The 21,937-nt window shown below is 38.6% G+C and overlaps 1 protein-coding gene across 1 annotated transcript; it reads right to left on the bottom strand.

The window, feature by feature from the left end:
* Positions 1-4,551: 4,551 nt before the first annotated feature.
* Positions 4,552-18,516, bottom strand: ammecr1 (AMMECR nuclear protein 1). Its single transcript, XM_042007858.1, has 6 exons — positions 17,009-18,516; positions 13,332-13,442; positions 11,686-11,800; positions 11,434-11,524; positions 9,726-9,822; positions 4,552-9,409 (listed from the first exon to the last, which is right to left on the bottom strand). Exons 1-6 carry the CDS (start codon positions 17,482-17,484, stop codon positions 9,295-9,297), a joined length of 1,005 nt encoding a protein of 334 aa, XP_041863792.1. The 5' UTR covers positions 17,485-18,516; the 3' UTR covers positions 4,552-9,294.
* Positions 18,517-21,937: the final 3,421 nt, after the last annotated feature.

The following is a 21,937-nucleotide window of genomic DNA, read 5'->3' as shown; positions in this document are numbered from 1 at the left end:
GGACCAAATTGAGTAGCCGTGCTGTAATGAACCTCATTAAAGAATTTAGTAAACATGCCTGAGTGATATCTACTACATGGTTTGGGTGTGTATTACCAAAAGTATTTGTTATCCTGTAATTGTTTCAGGTTCTGACCATTTAACTATTATAACCATATCGTTAACTCTGTTTTTAACCATTTGTTTAAAAAACACATTAATTCTTATTATTTTTATCCCATAGAAATAAAAAAAAAAGCAAAAAAACATTTTCAATTTTTCTTCTTTTTTCTTAGCCTGAACATTGAATGGTTAACCTTTCCTTCTATAAAAGCAGAATGCACAGCAAGCACCACAACCAAATGGCACATAGCATAAAAACCTGTAACAGTCAAGCATGCACGGGTGGGCCAAAGGGGCCGTGATTGACGTGAACATGGCAGCCAGTCCACAACAACAACCTCACCGACCACCACCAAGCATTCATGCATGAGTGTTGCCACAGACAGGTGCATGATGTTTGTTTGTCCAACTCTTTACATTTTACAAAGACCATGTAGAAGTCATAACACTACGAGATGTGCAAAGTTAAACAACTAATAATGCTGAAGAAACACTGATGAAATTGTGATTTATTCAAAGAAAGTTTTTTTCTCATTATAGGTTATAAGTGTGAGTTACCAGTTAAATGAAACCATGATTAATGGCTGTTTACTTTTTACATGAGAAGACTACAGGAGTTGTAATAATCAGTTTATATTTAAAAGTTTCATTTAGCATGTGCCACCGCTTCTCCTGCTCAAGGCCCCTGCCTGGCCTCCCAATCAAAAATCTTTTGGACTCGATATTTGGACTTGATATTATTAAAGGGGAGAAATGCAAAACACATTTTTTCCAACTTTTTGTTACTTTGTGCTACAATAATACTTTGTGGATTTACCATTTAAAATACAGTATTTCCTAACCTAAGAAATACTTTTAATGATGATAATGTTGTATTATTTGTGACCAATAGGTTAATTTTTTTTACACTGTGACAGTCTGGAAAGCATTTTAATAGCTTAAACTCCATATTTAACAAGCAGATGTGAAAGTGACATCAATCTTACTATCCACCTCCTGTAAACAATACACACTTTGCACAAAATCACAAACCGCTCCTCAGCAAATAAAGCCTCTTTTGTACTTTTGTTGCCAAATTCCTGCCTGACTCATACTGTTTCACTGCTTTATGTTATGGAAAACTGTTTTCTAAGAGGTCGGACGGGGTAAAAAGCTTCAAACGCAGCCATCGACTGAGCTGCAGAGTTTTCACAGCCTTGCGGCACTTCAGGATTGCAGACAGACACTGAAGGAGGTTTAACAACTTAAATGACCCCTGTAGCTGCAAAGAGGACCCATGTGGGTGTTTATCAAGTGTGTTAAAATATGCTGATCCTTTCCAAATCCTTATTTATCCTGAAACAGAGCACAGAGACTTTAGAAAATCTGTGCTATTTTATCATGGGGAATTACTGAGCTGATGTAATAGGCACACTTTGTAATACTATGAACAAGACATTATAATTCCTTGGTTAAATGAAGAGACCAAAAAGTTGTGGGGTGTACAACTTTTAAGTTCATGACATCATCAGTATCATTTATACAGACAGTTAGCAGCCCAGGGCCAGACTGAGTACAGCGACCTAAGAGCTGGCTGGATTTATTTCAGTCTAATCTAGGCTCGGGTATTGTTACACCACAAGCAACAGGACTGAACCTCTCAGCTATCTCTGAGCAGTTAGCCCTGAAGTAGTAAAGTATTTTCAGGTAGACCTTGCCAGACTACTCTTGAATTAGTGCTGAGTGGCTTCAGTAAAGAAGCTGGCCGAAAGGCAAACCAAACATGCAACCCAAACACAGAATGTAGCTGATATGGCAACAAATATGATGAGCTGGATAGCTCAGTTAGCAGAGCCAGTGATTTAAACACTGTGAGCATTTCATTGAGTGCACAGCTTCAAAGATTTAGAATTTATCAAATATTATTTGTATAATACTTAGATATAAACTGAAGGTGACACAAAGTGCTTTTTAAAAGTTCTAATGCAAAAACCAGTACACACAGTAAAAACAAAGTATGTCACTCTGTACCACCTTACCCCACCCTAGTTCTAATGCACTAGAGACTGCATGCTGCTACACTCAAATATAAGGTCTAAAGAACTGAGAAAATGCTTTTATATTTAGATCTAAAAGATCTTCCAAGATCTATGCAATGAAACAATAAAGGCAGATTTTAAAAAAAGTATACAAAACTGTTAAATTATAAAATTCCAGGGAGTATTACAAGACCACAGTCAAAAGAAAAGAAAATAATTTGAAAATGCTGGTGGCTTCTACAAGATCCTGCAAACTAATCTGTGCCGTGTTCTCTGGCTTGAAACAGAAATTCTGCAGATTAGTTTGGTAAAAATTTGCTCTGGCAACCTCTACTAAGTATTTTACTTGGGAGTTTTATCAGATTATCATGTGGTGACTGAGACAACTGGTGAAATCCATCAAGCTCACTGTCATGTTCACAAAACTCATTTCACAAGGCTTGACCTATGGCATGAAATTTTACAGTATCTGGATGGGTCGCAGCTTTGACGACTGTTACAGTTTCTGGGACAGGATTGTAATCAGACCAGTTATGTCTTTATAAAACAGAACCTAGAAAATGATCTGAAAATGATTCAATTAAACCCAGTTTGCTTTGTTTCATTGCTGAAGACCATAAAGAAACGTCTCTACCAGGTTGGAACCTTTTAATTTCAGAACTGCCTTCATTAGCAGCATAGATTCAACAAGGTGTTAGAAACATCCATGATGACAATCTCCTGTTCCCCCACATCCCAAAGGCACTCTAATGGACTAAGATCTGGTGTATGTGGAGGCTAATGGAATGCAGTGAACTCAGTGACATGTTCAAGAAACCAGTTGGAGATGATCTTTGTGACATGGTGCATTATCCTGCAGGAAGTAGCATCAGAAGATGCTCCACTGTGGTCATAAAGGGATGGACATGGTCAGCAACAATACTCAGGTAGGCTGTGCTGGTTAAATTATGCACAATTGGTGCTAGGGGGCCCAAATTGTGCCAAGAAAATATTCCTCACACCATTACACAAGGCAACGTTTTTCCAATTTCCCATTGTCCACATTTGGTGGATCTGTGTGAATTCCTGTTCTTAGTTGGAGGGAGTGCCGCCCGGTGCGGTCTTTTTCTGCTGTAGCCCACCTGCTTCAAGTTTGTTAGTTAAAAGATGTTTTTCTGCATACCTTGGTTGTAATAAGAGGTTGAGTTACAATTTCCTTTCTGTTATCTCCAGTCTGCCCATTCTACTCTAGCTAGACTCTTCTCTGTTGTCCCCCGGTTGTGGAACGATCTAACAAACTCCGTCCGATCCGCAGTCCTTATCCAGCAAGCTAAAGACTCAGTTGTTTAAGGGGCATTTTCACACTTAGCTTAACTCTTCTACTCAACAGAATGAGTTAGAAAGATTTTTTCCAGCTCTTTGGCTCAACTAAGTACTAAATAAGCTGCATGCACCTATGCCCAAGTTGATATTGTGTGATGAATTCGTGCTCTTGTATTTCAACAAAATGACTTACAAAAAACTATGAAAAAAAAAAAAATGTTTAAAAAGAATTATTATATGCACTGCCGCCAGCACTACATGACAGCACCTGGGTCCAACTGGACTCACAGCAGTCTGACTACCACTTAATTATGACGTCCCATCTTGTTTGAATTCTTGTTTCTGTTGTTTTTACTCTCAAATCTAAGTCACTTTGGATAAAAGCGTCTGCTAAATGACTGTAGAATAGAATAGAATAAAATAGAATAGAATACTCTGACCCCAGACATGAACAAGGAACTTTAATCCAGACTATTAACGCTTACTGGATATTTTGTTGTTTTTCGGACTATGCTCTGTAAACCCTAGAAGTAATTGTGTGAAAATCCCAGAGATTAAGCAGTTTCTCAAAGATTCAAAGCAGTGGGTCTGGCACACACAACCATGCCACATAGTCACTCAAATCCCCTTTATTCTAATGCTTGGTTTGAACTTAAGCAAGTCATCTTCTAAAAGTGGCTGGGGAAAGGGCGGTCTGAGCTTCACTACCCATCAAACGTCTGATGAACAGCAGATGGATGGTTTGGTCTTGACACCATGTCTACATACCTAAATGCGCTAGATTGCTGATATGTGATTGGCCATTAGCCATTTGTGTTAGGTAACTGAGCAGGTGTACCTAATAAAGCATCTGACAGCATGTTACGTAGACTTGTAAAAACACATTTATTTCCAAGAAGAATGTTGAGCTTGATGCTCTAGCTGTATGCACTGCAAGACAACAGAATGACACATTTTCTTTTCAGGGGATTTTGCAGTTTTTTTATTGAATAAATGATCTTAAAAGGTAATAACAATGTTTAAAACTACATTACCTTCACAGCCATTGCTTACATATTCAGATAACCCATCTATATATATTCTTCCAACCCTCCCATTTTCTTTTGCATTTTTATATATATATATATATATATATATATATATATATATATTTAGGTGTTTCTTTTTTTTTTGTTTGTTTTTTTTCCTCCTTTTGGAGTCATACTATTGTTATAAATGCCCATTTCAAGTCCCGTCACACTAACAGCAATTCAAGAGGAAAGGAGGAAGGGTCTAGCTCTACAGGGGATGGATTTTAAGTTCCCAGTTCATTTTATTCCATCAACATTTTTCAGAGTATTAAAGCAAAGGAAAAAAAGAAAAGGATCCAAAAACTGACAAAAAGAAATTAAAGTTGGTATGAGGAGTTACACCAGGCAACCCTCCCAGCCCATCAGGCCACTGCAACAGAAAAGTTTATTTTGTACAGTGACACATCTTAGAAGTCAGTGTCTCAAAATTCAGAACATAGAAAACCACCAAAATAATTTTGAAACTAGATCCAAAATATCCTTTGAAAAGAATTTATTTTGATGTACAAAAACAGTCATTTTCTTTTTTTATGGTCTTTTTTTAATATATATATTTTATAATAAAAAGCTTCAGACACAAGTTTATTGTAGTTCTTATTTGTCATTATCATTATTATTATTAATTTACTTATTCCTCTTTTAATTAATCTATCAGTGCGATTGTATACCAGTGTAGCTACTGGGTCCAGAGTAAAGAAAACAGGCTTTTTCATCTTTAATGGCATAAAAAATAAGGAAAAATCCATCTTTTATACAAAGTATAACTGCTGGTCTTTAGGGAAGGAAGAAAAACAAAAAACAAAAAAAAAAAAATACTTTTATAAACCCACAAAGCTAGGAGGCACACCATGGGATTTTTCATTTTTGAAAATTATATCAATAATAATACTAATAATAACAAAACAAGTAACAACAATTAGCAACCACTTAAACCATCTTGATGCCATGTTCGACTTCAGAGACAGATTCAATGAAAATTCATTGAAAAACAGGGTTGCTTAATAAGTCAAGACAGTTGAGAAATCGCACAAAGAAAAAAAAAATCAAATAAAATAGACATAAAGAACATTTTGTCAATAGCAGGGGTGGTTTTTGGAAGGACAGGAAGCCAGGCCAGAAGAGCAGCATTTGGGCATGGCCGCTGGCATCTTTGGTTCAGTCAAACATACGAAGGTAACGTGAGTTTGAGCATTCCACGAGAAACGAGAATAACCACACAAGGAATGCTGAGGCTGAACTCTAACCCTAGTATGGAACCAAAACACACAATCTGCTACAAGAACCTACAAGTGTCGTTCCATAATATCCCATGAGGTATCAATGCTTTCAACTGTTGATCATTGCAGAAGCAGGACTATATTCTGCATGTTCTATGTAAAACATTAACTCACCATCCCCTAATTGGAGATGGTTACTCTCAATGTGGTTAAAAAGAGGCAGCAAAAGCCTCAACAACAGGACCATAAACAAGTCAATAACTCAAACCTTGCCCTTTCAGAGGTCAAATGATTCAGCAGCTAAAAGGAAAACTAAGGATGTGATCTGTAAAACCAAACAGCAGCATCCAATCTTCCTGGTGAGGGAATGACCACTACTACTGCTACCTTCTAATGAACGACACATCACACCTCAACAAACTAGGCCATGAGGTTGGGCCACAGTGTAGGGAGTTATTGAGGGGCAGGAGGTTAACATGTGACTTCTTGTCCTTTCAAACCTGCAGGTGTGTTGACTTGCACTGGTAGGAAAAAAATATATAATAATAATAAAAAAGAAAAAAAACATCTGTTGAACAGATCTGCATATATCAAGGATAGTAAAAGGTAACATGTAGGATTTTCTCTTAATACATCACTGTTAAACTGCAATAACGACCATTAACAGTACATTCCATAGCCCCTAGGGTTTCCTTCTTAATTATAAGAATGTCTGTTTTTCCCATAGGGAATTGATCCCAAAAATTACCCACACTGGACCTAAATGGAAACAGAGCTTCTTGGGGATACTGTTTGTATCGATGAGTTATCCTTCAGTAATAAAATGTGCCGTCATAACTCATTTCACAGCAATTTCTTTAAGAGGAAATCTTACATGCAGCATCTTTAAGTATGATATGATCAATGAGTCCGCATGACCAGTCACGAGCTGTGACCACCCCAATATGAGGTCCGATAGCACCATATTTGTCTTTTAAATCTCTTAATGGTTAATAAGAGTGTCTAAGCCATAGATCAAGCATATCATGGATAAAACCATAGGTCTCATACTCATACATACATGCAACAAAATACCTTGCATGTGTATACAAAGACATATGTAAAAGAGCATGGTCAATTTGGTTTTGCAGCAGAAGAATTCAGGTTGTGCTGTAATAAATGGACCAGGAAATCAATGCCTGACTGTCCCTCTTCATGTAGTGTTAGGTGCATTTTTCTGGAGGCATAAAGCTGTCTTTCCCATGGTTTAAACATTAACAGTAACGTCACCACAGTGCCCAATTTTTAGAGTCTAAGCATTAAATACGAGCCAACAGGAGACTGCTAGAATCCCCTCTAAGTATAGGGAAACTTTAGTAAATGCATTTGAGTGAGGATTGTAGTTTGAGGCCCTTTCCTGCTTCTGGTGTTTACATGGAGCAGGGAAAGTGCAAAACCTTGGGACAGAGGAACACTCAGAGCATCATCTACTGGTCCATCATTTAATAAACCATTTTAAGGCAACACAACTGAAATTGGATCGTTTCGGGTAACTGTGGATGGAGTGCCAAAAGCCCTTGACATTTTTGCATAAAGAAAAAGAACCTGCCAGTCAGTAAAGGCTGTGACAACATAAAGATGTTGGTCAAGTAACAAGAACCTCTCAAAAAATTCCAGTTAGCAAACGAAAAACCCAAAACAAGCAGATCGCATGGTGATCGTCAACAGTTCAAACATTCTTTAAAGTTAAGTCCAACTAGTCTAGTGTGTGGATGTGGATCACAACTAGTAATATTTGGATGGGAAATGGCTTTTGAAGTCCTTACAAAGCCCTGGCTTTTTTTTTTTTCTTCTTTATTTAAAAAGAAAAAAAAGGCAGACCTCGACTGCAAACTGTGAGGCCCCCATGCAGAGATTCTGCTCCAACAAATTCAGCTGTGTTTCCTGTAACCTGCTGCAGACAGCTGACAAAACAGACCATTAATCAAAACATTCCCTGTGCTGTAGACACACGGGTCAACGGAATATCACTGAAGGGCGAGGAGAACAGTGACGGTGCGGTTTCAACAACTAAATCGACTTGCTGCACTACTGTGACAGCTTCGGTTTCTACGCAACACTATGACATGCACTTCTAATGACACATACATGTTAATAAGATCACTTGTTGTGCATCAAGAGGTGTGGTTTCATTTAGTGACTTTTTTTTATTACTTTTTTTTTTATTTATTAAATACATCATACTTTGTGGTCGAGTGACAATGGTTAGCTATAATCTGAAAAGGCAAGATAATGTTTCAACAACAACATGGGCAACGAACGAGACATAAAACAAACGAGAGAAACCGCTGAAGACCTAATATATCTACCAGAGGTTACCAAATGCTAACACTTCAAGCCAAATTATTGATGACTCTTACAAAGTTTGGAGTAAAGAGAAGGGAATATGGCTTTACGTAATTTTAGCATGTCCCTGTCAAGTGACTCTCTGCCAGTAAACTCCAACCAACAGAAACTTGTGTTTTCAGGTCAGGAACGTTTGTTTTTTTTCCCATTTTCCTTGGAGACCTGTAGTCACACTTGCTCCCCCTCTCCAAAACAAGGAAATATGCCCATCTTGTCACCTATCTTACATAGATGATTTATAAATATCTGCAAAAGCATAATCATCCCCTAAAAATGGCTTTCTATGCAATTACTTTAAATTTATAATGGGGGAAAACAAAATGGCCGTAGATTCTAGCCAAAATAAATGCAGTTTGTTTACAGGATCCACCACAAAACACGTAAATGAGAGGAGGAAGTTTCCAAAATTCTTAGTGGATTTTTTTTTCTTTTTTTTTTTTGTAAAATTAACATTTCACCTTATGGTAGAACAAAATCTATACCCACACACATTAACACACATAATTGTGAGCACAATCAATAAACGCCACCAGCAAAGGCTGGTCAAAGGGCATCACAATCCTAACTACACTTTGGAGTATACATGTCCCGATACATAGTTCCAACTACAACACTACGAGAGTTTGCAAGGCTAAGAAAACCAACCTCAACAGTCGGGTATTTTTGAGAGGATTCGTAGGAGAGACGACACAGCCTTTGAGAACTGCGGTTGCCTTGCTACATGATATTATACGTCTGGATAGTAAGGTAAAGAAAATGAGGAAAAAGAAAAGTATTCTCTTATTAAATGTAGCAAAGCCTAAACAATACAAGCATGAGATTAATCCACCATAAGAGACTTCTTTCCATCCACAGAATCAAACACCTGATTAAGTTTGCTGAGAAGACGCAAAATTAATAAAATGTACTAAGGGTTTAATTTTAGAAAATATGAATGAAGGGGGGTTAGATACAGGTATTTATATGCTGCAAAAACTTAACCACAGGCAAACACAAAGAAACACTTGGACTTCTTGCCGTAATCAAATGATGCTTCGTTGCCACCCGTTGCCATGTCAACGTCTGGGAGACGGCCAGCATGGCAACGGAAACTATCATCATAAAATGGTACAGTAGTAGAAATAGCTAGACCAGGAGGGGGCAGGCTCTCCTGGGAAAAGGTCCGCGGAGAGGTCCAATGATTGGTCATGCGGCTCGCTGTCAGGAATAATGGTTGTAGGGTGGTAGAGGGTGCCCAATGCCATTCTGGTAGTGATGGTGCTGGCGGTGGGCGATGTACTCTGCATAACCCATCGTCATCTTCTCGCTACGATACCTAGAATCAACAGATGTGTTGGTGAAGATCACCCAGGTTTTGACGTGTCAAATAATCTCCAGAAGAACAGGTCGAACTGCGGATTTTCAGTGTCTTTACTGACCAAGTTCGGTGAATTTAGAAAATATTGTTTTTATTACATTCAAAAAATTACCCAAAATGTCCATAAATGTGGTTTGTAGAATTAGACAGGAATAAAAATAGTCTTTTAACCCTTGCATCTGCAGATGGGTAGTAAACTCCACACCCTCAGTGCACATTCTTTACACAGAAATGCATCAGCAATTACAATCAAACAGAACATATGTTGTTTTACCTGGTTAATTTAATGGTCTTCCTGAAGTCATTTGTGATGGGAGCTTTGTAACCTCCCTTTCGTAGTAAGGAATCTATGGTTTGAATGTGGTCCCAACCTAAAACACAACATTAACAATAACAGATAGTCCATTAACAAAGATGGGAATACTGTACAGACAAAACTCAAAAATGTAAATATTGCACAAAACTTAATTTATTTCAGTAATTCAACTATTGTATAAACTCATTACATGCAAAGTACAATATTTCAAAGATTTATTTTTTATGGTTTTGATGATTATGGCTTACAGCTCATGAAAACCCAAAAATCATAATCTCAGATTTAGAATACTGTAAAAGGTTTTAATGCTGTAGCCTCCAAGTGCCACACTCTAATCAGCTAATTAATTCAAAACACTTGCAAAAGGCTTCTGAGCATTTAAATGGTCTCTCAGTCTATTTCAGTAGAATTAATCATGGGGAAGGCTGCTGGCCTGACAGTTGTGCAGAAAACCATCATTGACTCCCTCCACAAAGAGGGAAAGCCTCAAAAGATAATTGCAAAAGAAGATGGATGCTCTGAAAGTGCTGCACCAAAGCACATCAATAAAAAGTTGAGTGGAAGGGAAAAGTGTGGAAGAAAAAGATGGAAGAGCCAGCAGGGATGACCACAGCCTGGAGAGGATCGTCATGAATCGGCCATTCACAAATGTGGGGGGGAGATTCACAAGGAGCAGACTAAGGCTGACGTTAGTGCTTCGAGAGGCACCACACACCGATGGATCTGGACATGGACTCCTGGACAAAATCAGAAGCATCTTACCTGGACTAAAGAAAAAAAAATTAACTGGTCTGTTGAGCAGTGGTCCAAAGTGCTCTTTTCTGATTAGAGCAAATGTTGCATCTCATTAGGAAATCAAGGTTTCAGAGTCTGGAGAATGGAGAAGCAACAATCCAAGTCAGCGTGAAGCTTCCTCAGTCTGTGTTGATTTGGGGAGTCATGTCATCTGGTGGTGTTGGTCCACTAGGCTTTATTAAGAGTCAACGAAACCGTCTACCAGGAGATTTTAGAGCACTTCATGCTTCCTTCAGCAAAAAAGCTTTTTGGAGATTCTGACTTTGTTTTCCAGCAGGACTTGGCACCTGCCCACACTGCCACAAAAACTAAAACCGAGAGATTACTTTGCTTGATTGGCCTGCAAACTAATAGAAAATCTATGGGGCATTGCCAAGAGAAAGATGAGACACACGACACAGAGCAATCCAGAAGACTTGAAGGACGATATTGGAGCATCCTGGTCTTCGATTACAGTCTTCAATAACATCCATGCCACGCCGCACTGAGGCAGTAATTCATGCAAAAGGGGCTCAAACAAAGTATTGCGTTCATATGCGTGAGTACTATTCAGATGATCAACGTTTCTGTATTCAAAATCCCTTTTTTGTAATTAATTTCATGTAATATTCAAATTTTCTGGGATTATGATTTTTGGGTTTCCATAAGCTCTAAGTCACAATCATCAAAATTATAACAAATAAATTATTGAAATATCTCACCTTGCATGTAAGAAGTCTATGTGTAATGGTTTACCTTTTTAAGTTGAATTACTGAAATAAATTAAGTTTTGCACAATATTCAAATTTTTTGAGTTTTACGTGTATAAGATTAATTGAACTTAGTAAAAGCAAAGGTGGAGGAATATTTAGGGGGCACAAAAGCATCTCACCTTGCTCCTTTGCAACCTCTGGTAGGTAGGTGGCGGTGCGCTTTGATCCTTTTTCATTGAAAAACTCTATCCTTATACCGTGAACACCCACCTAAAACCAAAGGCATGTGCAGGTGATGTCATTTCATTTTTCGCATGAAATGCTGTTAATTTCAGAAGATTTTACCTCCAATAACGACAAGCAACTTAAAAAAAAATCCCTTTTTGCTGCCGTTTCAAAAATGCCATGCTTCAGCGAAGCACATCTCCTACCTCCCAGTCAAGGTAATCACCGACGTCTTCAAAGTTGGTGAGAAGAGACACTGAGCAGAAGAGGCGAGGCAGCTCATCCCTTGTCATAGGGGGGAAGCGGCTGTCTTTAAGGGCACTGCAGACATAAAAGCACAAAGGCGAGGGAAAAAAAATGAGAGAATTACAAGACACAGATAAAAGCTGTCATAATCCTGTCTTAAAGGATCTGATAGTTTCATTATTATGTGAGGGTCTTAAATGCCTGACTCTTGCTGATGGGATGAAAAAGAAACAGAGGCAGATAAGGCAGCACAGCACATACCAAAAAACATCCCCTGAGCTTTTTTTCTTCTTTGTTGGAAATTTTCCACTCAAATGGCAACATGATATGAGCTATCAGCAAGGCCTTTCTTCTCATAAAAAATGACCCATGGACATAAGAAAGCATCAAAGCATGACAATCAAAAGTGAGTGTATATCATATCGAACCCTGTGTTGTACTATTTGGAACGTCAGTTCAGGTGGCAGGTTGAGAATTATCAGTGAAGACACTGTACAAGATTTTGTTTGCATAAAGAGGATCTGGGTTTTCTTACACAACTTTTTTTTTATGTAAAAAGTGATTTACTGAAACTCTATATGAAAACGCCCTTTGTAAAATTTTTACCCTGTATGTACTTCTGTGAGTCTGCAGCAAGAGCTACTCAGAAGTGACAGGCTTTGTACCCAGGCAGTCATGTGCACCACTAATCCTGCCATCGCCCGAGTTCAACTACATCTGTGGGGAAAAGTATGATGCAGATTGGGAAATGTGACTGCTCCCAAAAGATAGTCACAAAATCTTGAGGCCAAATCACTCAGCCTTAGTGTAAGAGCCTTAGGCACTTATGAAAAAAACTAAATAAATAAGTCAAACTTGCCAAGCAATACCATACAAACTGCAACAATGAAAAACACACTTTGTGGCCCAGCTTCGCTTGTGTACAGTGTTTCAAGGTGCTTAGCAGGAAGGTTATTCTGAAAATCTTCAATGGATTTATGCTTCTGTATCTGTGTAATCCCAGACTGACTCCATCAAGCTGAGAACAGGGCTCTGTGGGGGGCCCACACCATCTGCTGCAGGATCCCATGTGCCTGTTAATGCTGAAAATCATTCTTAATGACTTGACTGTATGTTTGGGGTTGCCACGCTGCAGAAGGAATTTGGGATCAAATGGGCATTTCCCTGATGGTGTTGCAACACGGCTGAGAAACTGCCCACGTTTCTCAGCACTGAGGAAACTCATCAATCCCTGCCAAGTCTGTATGAATAGTCTTTCATTTTCAGTGCAATCGCATTTTTAGATGGCAGTGTCAGTTCTTTAGAAACTTCTCTTTTTAGGTGGGCAGTCTTTGGCCCAGAAAATGGTTACACTATTTCTGAATGAATGATTTCAGAAAAATTGATACATTTATATTGTTATAAACTTGTCTATTAAAGTAGTGTCCAATCATTCGACGCCACACTTTCACATAAAGAACTTATCTTTTGATAGAATTGAATTTCAGGACATAACAGAAGTCAAATAAAAACCTCACAGACAAACTGATTTGAGAAAATTACTTGTAATCTTTAGTAACACTAAATGCACATCTTAAAACAAAGTCAAATAACTATAGTTGCTTACCTGGTAAGGGTGTACTCCCTGAGTCCTGAGTGCAGATTCATGGCAGAAAATGTACCTATACAACCCCTCAACCGCTTGTCTCTGCCTATTTTCCATGTGACAAACAGCGGACTGAAAAAGAGAACGTAGAGAGTGCATTTTTAAAGTGTCTGAAGTTAACCACATGCACACGACATGCATGATTCTGTACTATATGGCAGGTGACTGGCACCGCAGATGGCCAAATTATCTCAGCTTACACATCAGAGTTCTTACTCTCATTAGATGGAACAAACACAAATGTCTTTCATCACCATAGATAATTTTTCATCAAAGACTTGTTCTCATAGCTTCGTGGCAGATGCATAATCAATTCTTTTCAATGAACTACAATTTTTTACACTTGTAGACATTTTATTACACAAGTAGATACAGGGAGATTTCCCAGTTTTTATAACTTCTGCTGAAGATTACCTTTAGGGAAAAGAAAAAAAAATCATATGATGAATCTATATGAATTTAAAGTACATTAGGCAGTCCAACTAAATCCTACATTACTGGTGCAAACTGTTTAAGTTGAGTATATGATGACACGTTTAAAAAGGTATCTTCTCTCACTGATAATCAGTGGACAGCAGCATCATGCAAAACAGGGCACAAAGCCATGCAGCAACATGTAAATGACAACCAAGCTCGTCTAACTGGTCACTTCTAATGTAAATGTTCAGCGTATTCAATATGAACCGTTTAATAGCCTTTTTAAGTCAACCACACAAAATAAAAAAAGATTCACACCTTTTTCTGTCTTAACAGTCACAGGGTAAATGAAATAAGATTTAATGACTTATTCCTCTTGAACATCTTAATTCTTGCTCTTAAATGTCACAACTCTGCAGGGCACCAGGGGATTCTGTTTTCTTGATTATGGTGAAAGTCACATATAAGTCCTTCACAATATCAATTTCTGTCATCTAAAAAAAATTTTTAATGGATTGTGCGTGCCAAAACATATTTTTTCTCAATACCTTAAATAACTTTATTTGTTTAAGGTGAAAAATTGTGAGCTGCAAGTCAGTTCACTCAGTTCGTTTGTTTTTCCTTTTCGAAAAAAACAACATAAAGTAAACAACTAGGCTCAAAAACCAAATGTTACAGAAAATTATTAGAAGGTGGTTTGTTGGTAGCTTTATTGTAGCTTTGATGGATAATTTCTTCTGACAAAAGAAAAATTAACTAGATTATTCTTGTCCAAGGGATTGACATGAGCTATGTGCTGAAAATATTTGTGTTGTTATGGAATGTTATTAGAAAAATATGTTTAATAAAGTAACATTTACTTTAGCTACTACTGTTTAAGCTTACTTTAGTTATGCTATACTCCAGTGCAAAGCTTCCAATTAATAATGTATGTTTAACACTACCCATATATGTCAACAATTGCAGTAACCTTTAAGTTGAAATGAAGCCAAATATATTTTTAAAAGAATATTACACTCAAAGGTCACATAAAATTTAAGTTTACCATTATTAATAGTAGAAAAACAGTCTGAATGGTTTCCACATCTTGTTAGTACAATGCAACATTTTTAACAAGCATAGGTCAAATTTGTTTGTCACCATCCATTAAAAAGCCAATTAAACTGAAACTGTACAAATCTGAGATGCCGTACTGTTTCCATGCGTAGCTGCAGAGCAACGTGTAAGTGACCAATGTTAAAGTGGTTTTGAACATTCCAATAATTCAATCTGACAATGCCCCCAAGTGAAGGATGTGTCAAGGACACCACAAACAGTAAGTATGAGTTTTTAAATCCCACCCAAGTTTTCACATCCATTGACCATTAGCTCGCTATGTTTCAAATAACAAATCATTTGTGGGGTTGGACAGTGAAAATGGATGTTCACCCTTTAAACGATCACTGACTCACTCACGTTTATTACATGTAAGCCCAAAATTTGACATTTTTATACTGATGACAGAGGTGGTGGGGCAATGGAGGACATTTATTTTGAAAATTTATTCATTTTGTATGGTGATTAAACAATGGTAAAAAAAAAAATATGCACAAGGAAAAAACTTCATTTGAAATATTGTTTTATCTATCATTTCTTATTATGGCTTTTACTTCTGATCCCTCTGTCCCGCTGCTGTTGCACTAGAATTTCCTCGTCAAAGACAAAAAAAAAGGTCTCATCTTAGAGCCATTTACCATCAAATTTAAAAACAACATTCACACTGTTTAAACTCTTAAGCCACCATAAACACAATACTACAAAACACAGTGGAAGAGTGAACAGTACTGCAACCCCACTGTGATTGGCTGCCTTTTTTCTTTTATTTGACAGACAATGAATATGTGCAGTACTACACCTAAATGTTTTTGTGTGTGGGTTTTTTTTTTTTTTTATCTTAAACTGTTGCATTACAAACTACTACAAAGTGCTTAAAAAAACCTTGCTGTATACTTCATGTTAACTTTGAGTGAAAACGCTTCTTTGCAAAAAAAAAACTAGTTTAGCAGCCTCAAAATTTGAGCAAGACACCATTCAAGTCACATGCTATCACATTACTATGGTCATATAGGGTGGGGACAAAATGTTTCCGTGGAGGGCGCAGAAGAGTATTAACAAACAAAATATATACTTTTATTGATCATATGGTTATTTTGGCCACATGACTAAAACATCTCATCTTTAGTGGACTCCTCAAACAGTTAAGACAGTTTACTTGTTTGCCGGCTTTATTCGTGTACCACTGAGTACTCCTTTAATACCAGTTAAATTAAGCAAAGCTTAGAACTGCTAAGTACTTAGCAAGTACCACCTTTTCTTTGTTGCTTGATGCTAAACTCAGCCGGTATTTTACATTAATTCGACGGCAACTTCACTAAGCTTTACCAAGGAAAGCCTTTTGAAAACTGACGACAAATGAATAAATCAATAAATAAAAATAAAAGCTTAACGTGTCGTGACATCCAGGACACTATGAATATATAAATTAATCACCAAAAGCCCAGTAGTGCTTCGTTACTGAGCTAATATAGCTTATACGGCTAACAGAGCTAAACCCAGCATGTAGCAACCCAGAGAGAATTTAAGAGATTGTAAATACTAACGTTAATTTTTATGTGTTGAATTTGCATTCTTTAAACTATTAGTCATATCAAAACGAAGCACAACTATAAAAACCGAAACAATTATATTATCTTCGTTCCACCCTCTTTTCGATGTCAATCGTTAGCAGATATTAGCTAACGCTAATAGCGAACACTTTTAGCTATTAGCCACTGCCATGGCAGTTGGACCGACAGTACCGTAAAATGTTTTCTTTTCCGACAAGAACCGACGGGAAATCTAAAAGTGACAAGGTGCATCAGTCACTGATAGAAAACACTGCTTGGTGCACATCATATCAAATCCACTGTACCGTCAGTGTACGGCTTGTTTAGCTCAGGCCAGTGCGGATAGTCTCTTCGACTAGGCCTCATTTCCAACTTGGTCCATTTAATCTGTGGTCGGTAGCTTTTTTTAGTTAAATTCTTGAAAAGTTGAATGTTGTTTCGATGTGACAGTTTGTGCTCTGAACAATGAAACAGAACACAGGGTGAAATCCACCGAGTGTGGTGCAACAAACATCTGTTGAGAGAATACAACGAGCTTTGACATCCAGCAAAACAACAATAGACTGAAATACTCACTAGGGATCATTTGTAAACCTGGGTGTTCTCGGAGGTTGGTATCCGTACAGATGGCAATAAAGCACGTCAAAACAGAAGCAGCACATCTCCGCTGAGACGACCATTTTTCTGCCACCACTTCCCGAACCTGGTCCCGGGCTGAGATTCGGGGAGAGGCCGGATGTAGTGTAACCGGCCGGGGTTGGGGACAGAGCGTTTGTGCCACCGCTGCTACCACTATTACTACTGCCGCTAACGTTACCCCCGGGTCCCCCCAGGCCGTTGGCTCTGCTCACGTTCGCCGTTGCAGCAACAGTCGCAGAGGAGCCAATCCCCAACTCTGATCCACAATGTCCGGTTCCTGCCACCCCGCTTCCCGCCCCCACCCCGCCGGGACCCCCCGATCCGGGCGATCCCGACAGCTTCTGCTTCTTCACCCCGCAGCACCCGGCCGCCATCTTGGAACAATCTGCACCGACACACCGCTTCCGACCCATAACCGTCACCGCAGGAAGGGTGGGGGGGAACGCCGACCAGACGTAGAAATCCCACTGCGTTGATACGTACGACGGACAATACTCCACTTTCACTCTTTTATTTTTTGTCGGACGACGAAATAACCGATATGGTGATAATACTGCAATGTCACCCTAGCGTTACCTTTAAAAATGCGTGACTTCACTACACAAAATCCATAACTGGATAAGCGTTTGTTCCTTGAGTAGTCAAGCCAGTCAAGCTTTGGACCACGGTGTTCCAGTGGATCACCTAAAACGCCAAGTCCGAGACAAATATGCACCCCTTCTACCTAACACGACACCATACGAAGCGATTTCAATCAGTTCCCCTAAAACATATAAGTTCAGGGAGTGCACAGTCCGAACAGGCCGCAGATGACAATATCCAGGCGGTCCAGATGTGAAGCCGACAGCCAGTGCGCTGTAGCCCCGCAGCACACCTCTCCAAGTGGAAGCCGGGAGCTTGAGTACGCAGGACCCATAAGCTTCAGCACAAATTGCGCACAGTGTTTTGGACCGCGTAGCTTCTCATTGCACCAGCTTGTTTGCTACTGCCTCGCGAACTTCTAATTATACAACAGGCCCAGAATATTGGAATGCCAGACGCTGGGGTAACGCAGAGTAAAATGGCATCTGACAATGCGGGGTTGGCATGGTACATTGAAACGCGTCAGCAGCGAGCAAGTCATGTCAGTACCGTTAGCCCACAGTTTGCACCTGCATCATTACTGTTCTTGGACCTGGTTAAAAATCTCAATAACACCCCCGCGTTAAATGGAGAGCTGAAAGTTTTCAGTATAGGTTTGTTTGGAGGTTGTCATCCGCTCATGGGGATACATATAGACGAACATTCTTCTCCGTGAACCGTGAGAAATCCGCTGGGTTTGGCAACCCTCCCTCCGCATCCGTCTGTCAGCTGCTACAGTTCTGTGCTGTTCGGATAAAAAGCCCTACGATCAGTCTGTGGGCACAGGCATTGGTGTCGTCGGCACGCTGAAACCGGATTCAGAAAATGGTCTGCGCCCCGTTACTACACAATATGCGTAGCTTTTGAGGGTATCGAATGTGCAATTCAGAAGAAATGTTCGGTGCTCTAGAAGCATGCGCGTTCATTACGTCCGTGCGTATGGTGCGTGCATGAAAAGTAAAAGTTTTCCTAAAGTTATACAGGACATAGGACTACAGTGGATTTATCCTATGACTCCGGATTTAACAGTTTTTGTGTATTTCACAGATCGGGGGGTTAAGATAAAGACACCCACAAATGATAGCACAGCTAACATGAAATCTGTCTGTATTCCACCTAGGACACTGAAACTATAAAGAAATACAAAAATCTAATTTCTGTCCCAAATCATTTCCAGGACCACCTTTTTCACCTTTCATTATACCTTCTAGATATTAGTGATAGTCGAATCAGCTGATGATGACCTTGCCCGGTCAGAGTGCTCCAATGAAACCACTGTAAGCCTATAAAAGAGACGTTGTTTGGGTGGGTGGCATGAGGCCAGGGGACTTAGAAGGAATTAAATTAATTTATGTGCTTTTTCCAAAACACACACGGTCCTAACTGACAGGTTTTCTAATGTAATTTATATTTTATTACATGAGAAAATATGAGTAATCACTGTCAGTGCCTTTTTTTTACTTCTTATTTATATAAGAGCTTTAACACAAGAAAAAATTTGATTGTAGTAATTTATCCTTTGAGGGGTTGCTTATCACCCACAATAGATATTAAAAGCCATTTACAGCTAATTATAGCTTAAGTTATTTAAAAAAAACTGCATTGCTAGCAGAGAACATGATGAATTTGCAAAAGTTTATATTACTTGCCTATAATATCCATATTTCTATTTTCTTAATGTAACCTACGCTGACAGGACCGCTGCCAATGAACTAAAGCTGATGTATATTTTGAATGTGTTGCAATACCTAAAAGTACTCGTTCTCATATTAAACTTGCTTTTAGTCTTTTTGTTTAGTCTTTTTCTCAGTTTGGTGTCAATCCAGTCATCTTAGGTTTCATCATCTGAGCTGCACAGGTAACCTACAAACAACGTCTCCCATAAAGTTCCACCACTGACTCAGCATAAGACTTCCAAGCCTAGAAATGAGATTTTCTGCCTATTACTGCTGCCTCTGTTGACCCAGCATTTGCCCGGGTTTACCTGTTAACAAGCATCCCATATGCAGACGTCGATTTTGAGCATAATCCTAAGCTTTTTATAAAGCTAGAGAAATTTTCTTGGAAACCATCTGGCTGGATACATATTTAGTGCAAATTACCCTAAGAGTCACAGTACAGCATACATTTCCAATTTGAGCAGCTTAATAGACGCTATAATAAATGCTGCTGCAGTAGAGTCTATCGTCCTTACCAGTGCAGATTAAAAAGATTACTTCATTAGGTAAAATGCTGCTGCTTAAGTATATTATGATTTTAGTAATGAATATCAGTAATATCTCAGTGATAAAGATCATCCATTCAAATATAGAAATTCACTCAAATGAAGCAGGGTAAGCCATCTTGTAAGCTGTTTACAGTAAAATTATTTTTAACATATGTTCAACTTCACACAGTTATTTATAAACTCCATAATGGAACATTTACCCTAGTGGAGGATAAAGATGTCATGTACACATGGCTTAGTGCTGCTGAGCTGGGTGTATTCTCTTCAAAATCCCATTCATGCAACCATTGGATTTCAGGCATGGGTGATGTCATTGTAGTGCAATTCACCACATCCAGATTAGCTTTTGAAGCTAAAAGAGGAAAGGGTGAAGCAGTCTGAATTTCCTCTCCTTCCAGTTGCGGTCTGTGGAAGTAATTTTATTGCATATGGTAATCAATCATATTTACTCATATAACAATCACAAGTGTAATCATTCTTTTATTCATATAATACATTTATTCATTTATTACCCTCAATTACATTTCATAATGTGTATTTTCCTTATATAGAACATTGAAGTTATTATTCTCCTGTCTTGTGTGAGGTCAGGCTGACCACTTTTCTTCCAGACTCGTGATATGGGGAAAAGTTGAGACTGATGAGCAGCTGCTAGATACGAACAGTTGTTTAGAAAATAGCAGCCTGTTTGGGCGAGACAATAAGAGAGCGGCGTCTTCCAGTCTCTCTTCTCCTTTTTATCAGTTTAGAGACTGGCCTTCAGCTAGGATCAGGTTGAATAAAAATGCAGCAAGAGAGAGTCCTCTTGTCGGCTTCTGGGGTCAGCAAGACAGCTCTCGAACTTGCAAGTATTGCCTGTATTTTATACTTCTCCTGTAATAAACCTTATATACTTTTACTCATCCCAGACTCTTGGTTATTTCTTCTACAACAGGTCCAAGTGTGTGCAGTGTTAGCATGGTCGATAGCATATGCAGTGCTGTCAGCCCAGCAGGCTTTATAAGCTAAGAGCAATTGTTACTGGTAGTTTATTTACTATAATAAGCAGCATTGATAGCATTAATTTAGGGAATGAAAATTTATTTATTATTGTCAGTTCTATTCTTGTGAGTAGGGACAATCTAGTACATTGTCATTTAGGCCTTGCAGTGGGATTTCAAACAACAGTATGGACTCATTCACCTCGAGACAGTTGACAAAATGAAGAGTCACCCATGATGATGATTATTATTTTAACAAGCAGGAAGTCCAGTCACTAGTGATTAAAGTACATCAACAGGGGCTCGATCAATGTTAATGACTTACTCTTTGCAACTCAAGTCTACTTAAAGGTACCAAAACAATCATTAAATGTTCTATCTCTCTAGCTTATGTTACAATAACTGAATCACATGGTAAAATATGACTTCATTGTTTGTATGCAGGGTCAAAAACATCTGTTGTGAATTGGGTGGAGGCTGAACCAGACATCTCTGTTGCACTGAGAGGATAAGCTCTATCAGTGTTGTTGCAGTTTACAGAGTTATGTGTACTTATTTGCCCTGCATACTGAAAAAATAATATGACGCATTTGCAGGACAAGAGTTGTTTACAGAATAGTTTTGCACATTTGTGAACATTTATGAATTCATTAGAATGTTAATGCATATTTTCTGAAGCACACAGTTTTCTGAAACTTTGACTGCTAAATAGCCAGCTTAGCTTTCTCTACCCTGCAGAAACCTTGTCATCATTTTATCTGGACTCAGCTCTTTTCCCCTCTGGCTCCCAGCGTAATGACCTTTCTCTCCCAGCCAGAATGAGTCAGTCAGTCACTCAGCTTCCCTCCCTCTTATTATTCTAGGCTTTTCAGCTTTTGAATTAGCATGTTTTGCCTTCAGTTATTGGGTCACATGTTGCCTTGCATGGGCAGTGTGTCTCTAATGTCTACCTTTTTCTAAACGGTTGGTTGTTTTGTTTTATTTGGTTTTTATATCAAGAAACTGAAGAGTACTCAGACTTCTAAGTTTTATTGAGAA

This window comes from Melanotaenia boesemani, chromosome 15 (genome assembly GCF_017639745.1).
Source record: "Melanotaenia boesemani isolate fMelBoe1 chromosome 15, fMelBoe1.pri, whole genome shotgun sequence".
Taxonomy (NCBI): Eukaryota; Metazoa; Chordata; class Actinopteri; order Atheriniformes; family Melanotaeniidae; genus Melanotaenia; species Melanotaenia boesemani.
This window is presented reverse-complemented; position numbering and strand designations above follow the sequence as displayed.

What these genes read in the sequence shown, in the direction of transcription:
- ammecr1 (XM_042007858.1), bottom strand. Translation starts at nt 17,484, where the DNA reads ATGGGTCGGAAGCGGTGTGTCGGTGCAGATTGTTCCAAGATGGCGGCC. An exon ending in GTGATTACCTTGACTGGGAG is followed by an intron (nt 11,525 to 11,685) that starts GTAGGAGATGTG and finishes CTTTGGTTTTAG; the next exon opens with GTGGGTGTTCACGGTATAAG. An exon ending in AGAGGTTGCAAAGGAGCAAG is followed by an intron (nt 9,823 to 11,433) that starts GTGAGATGCTTT and finishes GTTGTGTTTTAG; the next exon opens with GTTGGGACCACATTCAAACC.